This window comes from Leuciscus leuciscus, assembly GCF_965113295.1.
Source record: "Leuciscus leuciscus genome assembly, chromosome: 11".
In the NCBI taxonomy this organism is placed as follows: Eukaryota; Metazoa; Chordata; class Actinopteri; order Cypriniformes; family Leuciscidae; genus Leuciscus; species Leuciscus leuciscus.
This window is the reverse complement of record NC_138735.1, coordinates 6047690-6063033: the sequence shown is the minus strand read 5'-3', so window position 1 is coordinate 6063033 and position 15344 is coordinate 6047690. Positions and strand designations below refer to the sequence as shown.

General features: G+C 40.6%; 2 protein-coding genes across 7 annotated transcripts in view; one reads left to right on the top strand and one right to left on the bottom strand.

The window, feature by feature from the left end:
- Positions 1-15344, bottom strand: part of chst2b (carbohydrate (N-acetylglucosamine-6-O) sulfotransferase 2b) — a 92233-nt gene that overhangs the window by 25721 nt on the left and 51168 nt on the right. The gene's annotated exons all lie outside the window — the stretch shown is intronic.
- LOC309509552 (NXPE family member 3-like) overlaps positions 1-15344 on the top strand; it is a 90651-nt gene that overhangs the window by 65073 nt on the left and 10234 nt on the right. Inside the window, exons 2-3 of one of the 6 annotated variants that reach the window (XM_082184334.1) lie at positions 4138-4273; positions 5831-5895. The exons of 1 other annotated variant lie outside the window; for it this stretch is intronic. In XM_082184334.1, the coding sequence (XP_082040460.1) occupies positions 4243-4273; positions 5831-5895 (96 nt within the window). In that variant the 5' untranslated portion in view covers positions 4138-4242. Of the gene's footprint in view, positions 1-4137; positions 4274-5276; positions 5896-15344 lie in introns of those variants that run through there. 4 more of the 6 variants (XM_082184335.1, XM_082184333.1, XM_082184331.1 and 1 more) reach the window with 4 other exon arrangements.

Below are 15344 nucleotides of genomic sequence, written 5' to 3'. Positions count from 1 at the left end.
ACAGATAAAGTGAATACTCACTGGAAATTTCCTTGCGCTGAAATCTGGCTGCACATTTCTCCGGGTCAGAGAAGGCTTCCACAAGACATTCAAAGTTTGACTTAGAGTCTGAAACACATGAGTCAGCCAGTAAGTACGGTCATGTTGCCTATACTAAATTAATAATGAAATACTGGAGTCATTACTACGCTTAATTAAGAGTGAGAAGAACCTACTCATCTTGAATGGACCAAAAAAAGCAAATGTTTTAGTTTCATCTTTCCATAGAACGTTTGAAAAGTAACTGAAACTACTGGAACTTCAAACGGGCAGAGGGACGACCAGACTCTGACCATAGAACGCTGCCCGTTTGAAGTTCCAGTAGTGTCAGTTACTTTTCAAACGTTCTATGGAAAGATGAAACTAAAACATTCGCTTTTTTTGGTCCATTCAAGATGAGTAGGTTCTTACTCTTAATTAAGCGGCTTAAATAACTCTGACCAGCACTGTATATATTTAAAATAGATTATTCACAAGCAGTAAAAAACTACTTGTCTTGAATGGAGTGTGACTTTGTGCAGAGCAATGTTTTGTGCAGGGGGAAAAGTACTTACCAGGAGTGGACATTTCACTGCCAGGACGCTCCACTTGGCTAGACATGGCACAATCTTTATTAGATAAAACACATGAATAAGCCTGTGACTTATGTTGTACACAACACAATATTATGTTTAAGTTGTCATCAGTACTCACCAGTATTGTGCAACATGCTGGTGTCCTCAATGGGCTGCAGCTTCCTTCGTACATTATTGAAGCGAGTATATCTTGACGCTTATACAGAGGTAATGTAAAATAAAATATATAAAGTTAAAGAATTTAATTTTTAAACTGCAATTATAAATTAAGAGAAAACGATTACCCCTGATATTCTCGTCCGAATCCAATAATACTGCAAAATAAAAATTAAATCAATCATTTGTATAAAATTTCAGGCCCAATTTGTATCAACCGATTTTATATTTCAAATGTATAAAATATCTGAAAATGAGAATACCATTTCTAACAGAACCCTCCGATTTTTTTTTTTTTTGTGTGTGTGCTTCCTCGTAACGTTAAGTTAACGTTAGATCTAATCACCTCATCGTCCTTCTCCTCTGCCTGGTAACGTTGTTACGTTAGGTGTCACATTAACGACGCACATTTATAAATTAGACAATTCACCTTTAAACCCACCTTGCATCATCTGTGAACCCCGTAGCAAACTGCTATATGGACAAGCTAACTTAGTTAGCAAAGAGCTAAGTTAGCCAGTCAGACTCAGAACTCTATGCCATGCTGCTATCGGTTTACGTGCAGTTTAGTATCCCAAATTGACATATTCTCTCGTGTACAACTAAAATAACATGGAAACTGAACATGAACCATGAGCAGCAAGCTAACTTTAAAAAAAAAAAAAAAGCGCCAAAAGCTAACGAGAAGTTGTTTACACAGAGAGTGCGCGCGCGCGACCGGCTCTCTCTCTCTCATGGTCGTTCTTTTAGTTAAAACATGCGCCCTGTCACAAACGCAGCCGTTCATCTACATTACCAGAGCACGTCTACGGAGAGCCTGTCCACTCCCTATTAAGCCCTATTGTACCGAATTTTGGTTGTAGTACCACCAGAGTTCCACTGGGGGCGCTCGCCATGAGTGCAAAATGAATGGGAGTCAATGGGGCTAGACGGCTAAATTTGTCTCTTTCACCCGATTGCCGTTGAGAAATCTCAGATGTGATTGTAGATTTTGCAAGTTCAACATGGGTTTTAGGTCGAAAGTTGAATGAACGAGTACTTATGTCGTTTTGATTTCTTACAGGTTGAGTTGTTGTTGCCCATAACACGCTAGCATTCTGCTAATGACGTCAGCATTCTGACGTCGTTGACATTTTGAAAGACTTTTTTAAATCAAATAAGTGACTCTAAAAAATCTAACACCCAGCAATGTGTAATTTCTTTGCATCTCCTTTCGAATACAACATTCAAATTACTAGACAAAAAATTATATCCTGAGAAAAGTGGATTTTGAGGGGTATACCGCCATTGACCTCCATTCATTCTGCACTCGTCCTGTGAGCGCCCTCATATGGAATCAGAGTGGAACTGCAACCAGTTCAGAAGCCGGAAGTGTAGTGAGAGTGAAACTTCTCGTCATATTAGACATTCTCTGACATTACTCACCGATCAAATAAGACTTTGGCAGGCGCTAAAACAAGTTCAATGCAGGAAAATTCATGCGTGAGTTTCCATTAGACTCGCACGGTAGCCAGGCAAATGGCGAGCTCAGCTGTTGTTGACGCTGTGTGTGCTTCAAGATTATGACGCAAGTGCTAAGATTCCGATTGGCCAAGAGAAAAAGTGCTAAGATTCCGACTGGCCCAGAGAAATGTAAATTATAAGATTTATCCAATAATGTTTCGCAATTCTAGCCTGCATGGCAGTTTACTGTGAGAAACAATACAGAAAATACAGGAATATATAATTGTTTGTGTTTTGTTAGCTTAAGTTTCAGTGTGGATTGTTTGTGTAACCTTTAGACATTAATGAAGATAATTTAATATTTTGTCTAAATCATGCAGAAAACCATCTATCTTTGGATAAAAGCGTCTGACAAATGGATAAATGTAAAATAATATATATTGCCACTGTACACTGTAAGACCAGATGTTCCTTCATGAACAACAGCCTTTTAAAGTGGATTTTAATGTGGTTATTTAATTTGTCCCATTTTGTCTGTTTAATAATACTGCTATCACAAAAAGGGCAGTGAAAATTTCTGCAACATGTTATGCATTGCTCCAAAAGTGGTAGCGCTATTCAAACTCTACCTGTCACATTCAGGATTGATTTAAAAAATTTACTATTTGTGTATACAGCTCTTAACAAACCGGCCCCCCAATATCTGACCAATCTCCTCTGCCCGTACACTCCATCTCGTACTTTGAGATCCAGTGATCACTGTCTTCTTATCGTGCCCAGATCCAGACTTAAAAAACGAGGCGACTGCACTTTTGCGACTGCAGGCTCAACACTTTGGAACAGTCTACCCCTCTATATCAGACTAGCTCCCTCAATTTCCATCTTCAAAACATCCTTGAAAACTTATTTATTTTCTCTTGCTTTTAATACCCCTTGACTATGATACAACTATTGCCTTTTTAAAAAAAAAAAAAATTTTATTGTCCTGTTTCTGCCCTGCATTTTATCTATTGCCCTGTACAGCACTTTGGTCAGCCTTGGCTGTTTTTAATTGTGCGTTATAAATAAATATTGTATTGTATTGTATTTTTTTTAGAATTAAGTTAATACCTTTTAGTCACCTGGGATAAAACTCCCCCTGCTACCCTCATTTGCATTTGTAAAGCTCACAGCAGTCTCATTTACATGTTAAAGCATTAGAGGGAGGGGGGTCACGGGGCAAGCAAGTCCCACGTCAATTTCCGACAATTTCCGACAGTTTGCAGTGTTGCCTGTAAATTGCCGTTTGCAGTCGTAAACCTGAACTTCCACGACAATCTACAGCGCCGGTAACTGTCGAAAATCCCACTTTTCATGCAGTGATAGTCACTGTGCTTAATGCTGGGAGTACGAGCTGATTATTCCGTGCACAGTACAGTGCAGTAACTTCTGGTTTCAATTCAATTTCACGGACCTTGTGAATGTTTGATTGCGTTGATCTGCACAATTTAGCGTAATGTTCAATCTTTTACATTTAATTTACCACGTAACAAGAAAAGAGTAACAAATAAAGTTCACCGCAGTCGATCAGTAACTTTCTCTTCCTCCACAGCAGACTAAGCCAAATTATGAATTATTAATTTAATTTTTTAAGTACGTTTAATGTTTTTTAGTATTATTTATTTTCTTTTTACTATATATTCATTAGCATATACATCTGTGATATCGTTGAGGTTTTATTTCCTTTTATTTAATTTGTTTAATATTTATTTATTTTATTAGTAATTTAATTAAATATTGTGCTTTGTTAGGTTACCAGAGTTTAACTGTTGGTTAGGTGTGTGTGTGTATGTATATGTGTGTGTGTGTGTGTGTGTGTATATATATATATATATATATATATATATATGTGTGTGTGTGTAATGAGTGTTCTTAACACCAACAGTTTTTCTGGTTCAGGTGTTGGGGTCGGAGCTAAACTCTTTAGGACAGTGGCCCTCCAGGACCAAGTCTGGAGACCCCTGCTGTACAGAAACCATCGGCTGTGACCATGTTCATTCAACCCACAGCTAATTCTTCAGGTAAATAATTGTTTATAGGGAGTTTATTATGATTGAGAATATAAATATGATTAGAATATAAATCAAAATGGAATATAAATCAAAATTATGTAGTAATTATTATTATTATTATTATTATTATGAGTTTATAACTATTAATGAGTTCACTTAAGACAGTAATATGTTTATCATAAAATCATTTATGAATACTTTATTTTTAAGCAAAAATTATGCAAAAAATGTAGGCCTATTTTATCCAAAACTGTTAAAGGTTAGGTTATAGCCTATAAAAATAAAGCGTTGATAAATTATTTTATGACAAACATATTGCTGTATTACTAAGTGAACTCATTTATAGTTATAAACTCAAATAATAATAATAATAGTTATTATTATTATTATTATTATTATTACATTTTAGGCTACATATTTAGAAGACGCTTTTGTCCAAAACTTACAAAAAATGAACAAAGCAATTCATCAAATATCAGTCATAGTACAGGTTAGACAATAATAATAATAAAGTGCTAAGATTATCACAAATAAACAAAAGATTTTGATGCACGTCATTCATATTAAATTGTATATTCCACCCCATATAGGCTACCCGCTACAATTGAGAATCACTTTAAGCATGCAGATGCAGTTAAGACAATTTGATGTATTCCACTTAATACAGAATAAAACAATATACAATAAGATTCGTTAACAATGTGTTCTTCTAAAATGAAGGTGAGCCACAAATCCGTGAGTACAGTTTACAAACCTCTGTGGGAACGGATTGCGAAAGCGTGGGCACGGTTTATGAATTTGTGGGTACAGATTGCAAAAACTGAAGGCACGGTTTACAAATCTGAGAGCGCGGATTTACAAATCTGAGAGCGCGGATTTATTTTTTTATAAAAAAAAAATTATATCATTTATGATTTGAATAAATGAACACCAATAAACTTGGGGTAATAATAAAAATTGTTTTATTCATTACATCATAGATCGTTTTTTTTTTATTATTTTTATTTTTCAGGAAATGGGCAGACTTGAATTAATAGCAACACGGTAGGGAACAATAAATGATAAAAATTGCAAAACAAATATTAATAATTAAAACAAAGTTTGAATATTTTTGAGTTGGCTAAAACATCTACATTTGAACATGCGTTGTATGACTGTTTACATTAAGCATACACATTGATCAAACAAATTGCACCAAAATAAAGGCATTATTACATTTGACCTGCTGGCACTTTGGACACAATTTTAGTAAAAGTCAATGACTGTGAGACTTTTTTATATGGATATTTTATTGAAAATCTGTTATGTACATTTGAAAAACAGCCATGGGTCAATTTTACCCAGTGGCGGTTCTGGTGTTAAATGCCTATTTGAAGGTCAAGACTTGGTTTTCGGGATAAGGTTAAGGGTAGGTTTAGGGTAAAGGTTTGGGTTAAACACCTAGTTGTGATTGGTAAGGTATGAGATTGTATTGTGTCAATGAATGTCTTGACAAAGATGGATGTACAAGAATGTGGTTACAATTAGGTCGCATTTGCAAAACAAATTCTCATTACAGTGTCTTAGTTCACAGGATAACACACTGTTCCATTTGTTTTTTGCTGCTTTGTCTTTGGACATCCACCTGTATGGTAAGTTCATTTAAAACATATTAAATAATAATAATATATATAATGTTAAAAACCATAATATTTATACCCATTTATGTTATTGTTACAAACTGCTTTGAAACACAGGTTGAAGACCCAAACACTGCTTTATTGGGGGTAATTTACAGCTGTAATCCTCAGAACAGGTATAGGGTCAAAACCACAGGACAAACAATCCATATAACTAGTGATGGCAATTTCGAAAAACTGCTTCATGAAGCTTTGAAACTGTCTCTGGTTACTATCGTAACCTCGGTTCCCTGAGAGGCGGAAACGAGTCATTGCGTAGCAACGCTGTGGGAACTCCTCCCTTCTCCACTTTTTGTTGAAATCTTATGGGCTAACGCCAGCTTGGATCAGCTGGCCAATTGTCGCGAAGTATGCGAATACTGACCGGCTCATGGGCAGTATAAAATGCATGGGCGCGACAATTGCGTCAGAATCACGACTAAATGCTTGCACAGCTGATCAAACAGCGAACACTCTACATTGCGTAGCAACACTACGGGAACTGTATTAAATCCCGCCTTGAGAGTAGTGAAGATAAGGCCAGAGAAACGGGGTCAAGCTACTCCAGCCACTGAAGAGACAGACAGTCAGCCAATAGAGTGTTCAGCCAAGTTGAGTGCTCGCATCTGATAGGCAGAAATTTGCATATCCAAACGCAATGAAAGCGAAGGCTGCGCTGATCCAGGGCAGACACAACACAATAAGCACTCAAGCATGAGGGTTAAACACAGTGTCAACGCAGTAGTGGTGACAGCTGTATTAAACACTAGTAGCCATATTCACAGAGTCAACACCATAGCGGTAACCACTGGATACAACTAGAAAGTTCACAATAGATGAGTAAGAAACTTAACTCACCGAAAGCACTTGGGACGCCACAGACGGTACATCCAGCTTGTAAAATCTGTTCTGAGAAGACCAGCCAGCAGCATGACATCCTGGATAGACATGCCTCTAGACCAGGCCCACGAAAAGGCAACCGTCCTCGTCGAATGAGTTCTGATGTTAAGGGGACAATCTTTCCCCTAGCATTTGTAAGCCAATGCGATAGCATCCACAATCCAGTGAGAAAGTCTCTGTCTCTGTCCCTTAGTACATCCACCAAAGCACACAAAAGCTGGTCTGACTGACGAAAGGCGGCCGAGCTATTCACATACATCCGCAAAGCCCTGACAGGGCAAACAGTGCTCTGAGCGTCATGCGAGGATGACGGCTCAGCAGATAAAGCGGGCAGGGAAACAACCTGTGCTTTGAACGGTGTAGGGAGTGACTTAGACACACTCGGCCGCCCTGGCGATTTATGTACGAAACCACAGACTTGGTGGAGTTGGTTCGAATCAGTACATGCTGCTGCTCCAACCTCGACCGAAAAGCTTCCAGGGCTAAGGACACCGCCTTTAATTCCAAACGGTTTATGTGCCACTCCCTCTGTGACTCCGACCACAGACCTGAGGCAGGCATGCCCAAGCAAACTGCTCCCCAGCCTGAGGTCGATGCATCCAACGATACCACGGTGCGTTGTCACTATTCCCAAAGGAACTCCTGAGCTGAACATATCCAGGTTGTGCCACGGTGTCAGAGCTCTGACGCAACTGTGTGTGACCGGAATGCGAGTGTGACCTGAAGACCACGCCCTCGGCAGGACTCGTGTTTTTATCCAAAACTGCAGCGGCAGCATATGCAGCAGGCCCAGATGGCACACTGAAGAAGCTGCTGTCATCAGCCCCAGAAGCCTCTGAAATTCCCTCAGTGAAACAGACCTGCCCAGTCTGAAATGGCGCAGAGTCGATGAAATTATCTATATGCGCTCTTAAGAGAGGTGGGCCCGCATCGCCACCAAGTCAAAACACACGCCCAGATATGTTATAGACTGACTCGGAATTAACACGCTCTTCTGCACATTCACAAGCAGTCCCAGCGTATCCAGATGGCGAAGCAGCGTTTCCATATGGCGAAGCAGCGTTTCCATGTGACTGATTGGCACATCCCTTGAGTGCGCTAAAATCAGCCAATCGTCCAGATATTTCCAAATGTGCATTCCGCTCGTTCTGAGGGGAGAAAGCGCTGCGTCCACACACTTGGAAAAAGTGCGGGGGGCTAGGGCCAGCCCGAACGGAAGCACTGAATACTGGTATGCCGTGCCTTCGAAAGCAAATCTCAGGAAGTGCCTGTGGCACGTCACTATTTGAATATGGAAGTACGTGTCTTTTAAATCCACTGAAGTGAACCAATCCCCAGGATGGATCTGTGCCAGCATTTGCTTCAGTGTTGTCATCCTGATCGCGCACTTGTGAAGTGCTCGGTTGATGGATCCCAGGTCCAGAATCGGATGGAGTCCTCCATCCTTCTTTGGCACCACGAAATAGCGGCTGTAAAAATCTCCTGCTCGCTCTGAGGGACACGTTCTATCGCTCCTTTTTCGAGCAGACTGAGAACTTCCTGTCTCAGAACAGGGGCGTTTTGGGGCAATGTCAGTGACGGGACCAAGCCATTGAAGCGGGGTGGTCTGCGTCTGAACTGAAGAGAATATCTGTTGAATTATTCCCAGTAGCCACAGTAAAACGTCCGGAATAGCCCTCCACGTGTCTAGTAAATGACACAGCGGTCACGTTAGTTCTACGGCCACCGTTGCCATTGGCGACGTTTTGATTGGAGCCCCGCCCCAGCAAGGCTAGAGGCTCTGGCAGGGAAACGGCTCATGGAGGATAGGCTGGCAGGGGATCAGGCACTGACCCTGATGCGAAGGGGCATCATGTGGCTCATCACTTTTGCGCGCTTCTGCGTCTCAGAGAAACGCTCCGTGACTGACTCCACGGCATCACCAAAGAGGCCAGATAGAGTGACTGGAGCATTAACCCTCTGAGGTCGGCAAACGCGCCCCCGCGTTTTGCTGGATTTTCTTCACATTGTAGTACAATAAACTTAAATTACTCCGTCATTTATGGTTATACAGAAAAAAGAAATATAAGAAAAGAATCTGTGATATTTCTATTTTTGTATGTGTCCATTTACAATCAAATCAAAACATTGTGCTTTTGTAAAATAAAGAAAATAAACAGGGTGTGCGTTCTGCCTCTCCGTCGCGGTGAACTTTTTTTTCTTGAGCACGTCTATAAACTGAAACAAAACTCAGCGAATACTTGTCCCACATTTATGAGTTTATAAGTGTGTACTTTTAAATGATCGGATTCAAACTGAAAACAAATATTCTCTGTTTAAGTAATTTGTATAAAACCAACAAGATGTCCAGTTTCTGAAAACCTTGCTCATTAGTTTTAATTTGACCATGCCCACGCGCACAAAAGAGATTCACATGCAAATCTCCACGTTAAGGAACGCGAACGCGCTCCTTACCTCAAACACAAAACACCAAAAAACTTCACAAGTCTCTGCTTTTCGTCGAGTTTGGAAGACACGTCTGAGCTTACATTGGATTTACCTAAGAAGAAGAAGAACGCGATTTGAAGACAAGAAAGATGTAAGGTAAGAAATTCTTACTTATTAGTTTATGGTATTGTTGCATAAACTTCATATTGCAGTTGAACTGTTGCTAGATATATGGTGAATATTATACTATTTAGACCCGTGTTTACTGTTAAATACTGTTTGTGGATATCTGCTCAAACATAGATATGTATAACCATAATGTTTAATATTTTGGAGCGCGATGGCGTTTTAATGTATCATATTTTGAGCGCGATCGCATTTGAAAGTATCATATTTTGGAGCGCGATCCCGTTTGAATGTATCATATTTTGGAGCGCGATCGCGTTTGAATGTATCATATTTTGGAGCGCGCTGTGGGTTTAAATGTATCATATTTTGGAGCGCGCTGTGGGTTTGAATGTATCATATTTTGGAGTGCGCTGTGCGTTTGAATGTATCATATTTTGGAGCGCGAGCGCGATTGCGTTTGAAAGGAAAAATGCACCAAACATTAGGCTTTATCTTTTTACTATTATCTCATTTCATATCATCATAACGAATGGAAACATTTGAAGTAACATAAGATAATCAATATATTTTTCTCTAGCATTGTTACTGCAATCTTTTGGAAGATTTATAGGCTGCTATAGGTTATTGTTATAATTATTTTATGCAGTACTGCACATAGCGTATGCCTACAAGGCACAACAAACATGGTGTTCATTATATTATATATTGTTGGAAACATTTGTGTGTGTGTGTGTGTGTGTGTGTGTGTATTCTGTGAATTTTAAAAAGCAATTTTAACCAGAAAAATCTAAAATGTATTCCCAAAATCGTGCAGGCCTAGTTTCTCTTGATACCAGTATGTTAACTTTTTTTCTTTTCTTTCAGGGACCAGATGCAACTGAGTCCTGCTGACTTCAACATTCACATGAGTACATGTACATGAACATGGTAAAGTGAAAATCAAACACCTTGGAAATGAAAGGTATGTACAATGTTTTTAGGAATGGCACAAAGGTCTCTGTCTTTGGATCATTGTTTTCAATGTGCTCTTTTGTCATTTGTTGTGTATTTTTGGATTATGTTGTGTTGTAAATAAATCCAAACAATCTAAAAGCCATTCTTTTTTAAATCTCCTCATTCTTTGTGCAAGGTTGCTCTGAATGACAGGGCCTGATCGCTCCTAATAGGGCAGTTAGGGGAGTGTCTTTGTCTTTCTCAGGTGTTGAAGGCTTACATATTCATGAGATGATCACGCCTCTTCGCATATGGCTTTCTGACACAAAACACGTCTTAGAAATTTTAAATCAATATATTGTCTTATCTGAATGAGCAGTCAGGGTGATTTTCACATAGTTTTGGAGCAAATATTCTAGGCTACGTGATACAATTTTCAAAAGTCTTGTGAAGAAATAATCAGTATGGGTTTCATGGACTTATTTCAGTGACAAATTTTTTTGGTATTTTCACAAACCACGCATAAATGTCCTTATCTCAAAACTACAAACTTTTACATACATGCTGCTGATATATTATTGTAGCAGAGTTTGTGCTAAATACAGTGTAATAAGACTTTAGCCATGACAATGTCACAAGTAACAGAAATAAGCACAAATGTCAGAGCATGTCAGAACACCTCCAGGGCCAGAAAACAGCTCAGACCTCAGAGGTTTAAGGAGCGTCTTGTGGTCCACGTCCTTCAGGTCAGCTAGGGTTAATCACAGGTGCCTGTTAAGGACGATCATAAAACCCATAGAGCGGCCAATGGCCTGGGCAGAGCGCCTGGCACCGCCGCCATCCAGGGACAGCAGAAGTTTGGCCTGGAACACCTGCAGTATGGCCATGGAGTAAAGAGCAGATGCTGCTTCGCACTCAGATGCGTAGGCCTTGTCAGCATGATAGGCCGTGAATCTGCACGGCTTGGACGGCAGGCTGAGGTCCGTGCTCAGAGAAGAAGAGAACAGGCACAGGTGCGCACCGATTGGGGTGCAGACCACGACTTCACCACGTGCTCGTGGACGTCCGGAAAGAATGGAGTCCTCCTCCTCGAAGTAGCCTGGTGGCGGCCTGACTGGAAATAACACGAGTCCAGCTTACATTTAGTAGGCTCGTCTGGAGCATTCCATGTCAAGTCCAGCTCCTTGACAGCCTTGCAGAGGACCCTGATGAGCTCCTCCTGGAGGTCTAAAAAGCCATCTTTGTCGGGGCGGTCCGGTTCAGATGCTGCCCAGTCCTTCTCCGATGCCGACAGCGACATGGAGTCGTCATCCCCCACCAGCTCAGAAGGAAATAAAGTTCGCGGTGGGGGGCGAAAGCTTACATCCGCGAAAAGGACAGGTGAGCGCGATGGATGACGGCGGCTCCAGGCCCCATCGTCATCTTTGCTTCCAGGCAGGGGAGGGCCCACCAGCGGCTCTCTGGCGGCAGTGGCCGTCGTCCCTGTTATAGCGCGAACTAGGTCCCTCCTGGTTCTTAGGGCGCACACCGGCAGCTCGGCGCAGTGGGCGCACGTGGAGTCCGTGAAGGCCGCCTTGGCGTGGGTGAGGCCCAGACAGGCAACACAGAACTCATGTTCGTCGGGCGGGTCGATGGGGCCTGCACAAATCTGGCAAGTTGATGCCATCGGATGCTCAGAGAAAAAGGTTGCCAGCTTCCACAATGACAGCGTGAAGAAAGAGATTCTGACGCAATTGTCGCACCCATGCATTTTATACTGCCCGCAAGCCAGTCAGTATTGGCATACTTAACGACAACTGGCCGGCTATTTCGAGCTGGCATGAGCCCATAAGATTTCAACAAAAGTGGAGAAGAGAGGAGTTCCCGCAAATGAACAAGTGTCTGTGGGTTTTACTTGATGTTTACCTAGATGTTTTAATCAGACATTAGTATAATTCAAATTAATAATGGTAGTTAATAATCTCTTATTTGGCCTGTTTAGCTGAACCATTCATAGAACAAATAAAACAAACCCTGAAAATTGATAAAAGAATATATAGACACTTAATAATTTTATTAGATAATTAGATAGTTGCATTTGAAAGATATTAATATCAATAAAAAATGTGCAATAGATTTGTAAAAGGTGTTTTAATGCATGTTTGGCTCGGGTTTTTGTTGCATTTACACTGTTCAGACCACTTGGGGTCACCGTGGAGACGGGTGTCGAATTGTTTCGAAGCCTCGACACAATACGGCACATTTGCTTCAACTGCTTCACTGTTCCATAAAGCCTCGATCTGCCCACCACTACAGATAACAACAGAGTCCAAGACACAGGCAAACAAGGAAATCCAGGGAGACAGGCAGAAAATCTAAATCATAACATAGAAACCAGAAATTAGCACTAAGAATTGCAGTGTAACTCTAACAAGACTTATATAGGCAAGCATAAAGGTGTTAATCACACACAGGTGGAAGTAATCAGACCATAATGAGTCCAGGCAATGGGTAATGGAAAATGTAGTTCATCATGAGATAACAAAGGAGACAGTGGATCTCTGGTGGAGATCATACATACATTATATATACAGTATATATATATATATATATATATATATATATATATATATATATATATATATATATATATATATATGTGTGTGTATATGTATGTATGTATGTAATGTAGGTTTTGAAAGAATGACTAGCTGTAAGTAGTAATTGGGTGTAAAAAGAGAACAAGATAGCAAGCAATCATTAGCCACGTTTCAATTACAGATTTGCGCACAACTTTTACAATATCTATCTATAAATTACAGAAACGTCTGTCTGTCTGTCTGTCTGTCAGTATGTCTGTTATTCGCATGTCTCTCAAACCATTAATCCGATGGATTTCAAACTTGACAGGTGTCTCGTTATGGGCAAGAGTAAGTGCAGTGCCAAGTTTGCCGTTGTTTGGATTAGAAATGCAAAATATATAGGTAAATATATCGGTAAAAGAAGCACTTAAAAGGTTGTGATTTAAAAATAAACATTCTGACATAAACACTCTGTCGCTACACTGTTTAATTCTGAATATTATTGTGATAAGGTTCTGTGTTGTAGGGGTGTGGAAGGAAGAAGACAGGGGTCGGCGTGACTGGGACTCTCGTTTATTAACAATATTCAAAGAAACAAAACAAAAGGGGCGCGTGACAGCGCGTGACAGCGTGTTCACCGTGACAGGCACAGCACAAACAAAAACAACAATCCAGATTATCTTTCGGCGATTTCTCCGACAGGCAGCAGCACACGAGGTCCCAGTCCAACTCTCTCTCCCTCTCTCTCGTTCCCGCCAGTTTATATGCGGTCTCTCCACGCCAATTACTGCAATTAGACACAGGTGTTCATCATCTGCACTTGACCTACTTACTCACCGCTCGGCTCCCTCCTCTCTCTCCCGCTACAGACTTCACAAAACCACGCCCCCCACGCCACAATTATATTTTATTATATGAGCATTTCTTCGGAGTTCACTGTGTAGCCTGCTCCCTGAATCGTCGAGTTCACTGTGTAGCCTGCTCCCTGAATCGTCGCGCTTATTCATTTGTGGATGTTAACTGAATCTGTAAGTCACCTACGCTGTTTACTTCTGTATATTATATCTATCTATAAATTACGGAACATCTTTATGTGTGTGTGTGTGTGTGTGTGTGTGTGTGTGTGTGTGTGTGTGTGTGTGTGTGTGTGTGTGTGTGTTTGTGTGTGTGTGTGTGTGTGTTATTTGCATATCTCTCGAACCGTTAGTCCAATGGATTTCAAACTTGACAGGTGTCTTGCTACGGGCATGAGTAAGTGCAGTGCCAAGTTTGACGTTGTTTGGATAAGAAATGCAAAAGATAGCGTTAAATATATATCGGTAAAAGAAGCACACACTGGCTTTTGCCACTTTAGCCACTGGCCAATCCCCCTCTCACACTGACACTGAGTGAGCACAGCCCAGGACCAGAGACAGAGACAGAGACAGAGAGGGTCGAAGAAAGCAGCAGAGCTTAAGTAGCGTTTTCTCGGAGTTCACTGTGTAGCCTGCTCCCTGAATCGTGTAGTTAAATTTTCCACATTTATTGTATGTCAGTATGTCAAATACACCAAACCAACAATTACTAAAAACACACACAAAAACTGATTTTGCACGGGCACTTTGCACAGCTCCCTGAATCAACGCACTTATTCATTTGTGGATGTTAACTGAATCTGTAAGTCAGCTATGCTGTTTACTTCTGAATATTATATTTTGTAACGACTGCGAGGATGAACCAAACACAAACTAATCTTCTTCCAGAAGATTAATTCAACCTTTCCGCTTCTCGCCGAATGAGGGGGGAAGATTTGTTCAGAACGTCTCATGATCATCATCAATCTTGCCATCGGTCCGGCGTCCCCAGTCTGGCTATTTAAAAGAGCCCCCCCAGCACTAACGAAATAACTGGTCAATGCTAGCTTTGTTGCCGAACACTGATTGGTTAAGAGAATGACCGAGACCAAGGTCCCATGAGAGATGAACAAAACCGCTTCCAGCAGGAAATATGCATGACCTCAGATGGGTTAGACAAGAGACTTTACATATCACAAGAGACTTTGCATATCAAAATCCATAAAACTCATCTCAGAACAATTCTTGACTGACCTATAATCAAACACAATTGAAGCTTCTAGGTGATTTTGTTCAAGCATAATCCCACACAGAGTCTTCACATTCCAGACTCAAATCACCTGACCCCTGCGACAAAACAGACCCCCATCTTTCTTAAGGACCTCTGAATGACACAGTTCTCGTGGTTTGAAGAGATTTTACTCTGAGATTTTACCCATAACAATAAATAAAATCATTCCAGAACAATTTTCGATGGACTTATAATCAAACATCGTTCAACTACATAATTCTTTGTTGTCTACAACCCATACGTGTTTATACTTGTTTAGATCCCATACAAGTCATGGAAATTGTTAGACATTAGATGTGTGAATGAAAGTGTGTACTGTTTCATATCAATGCTATCTTACGAACACAA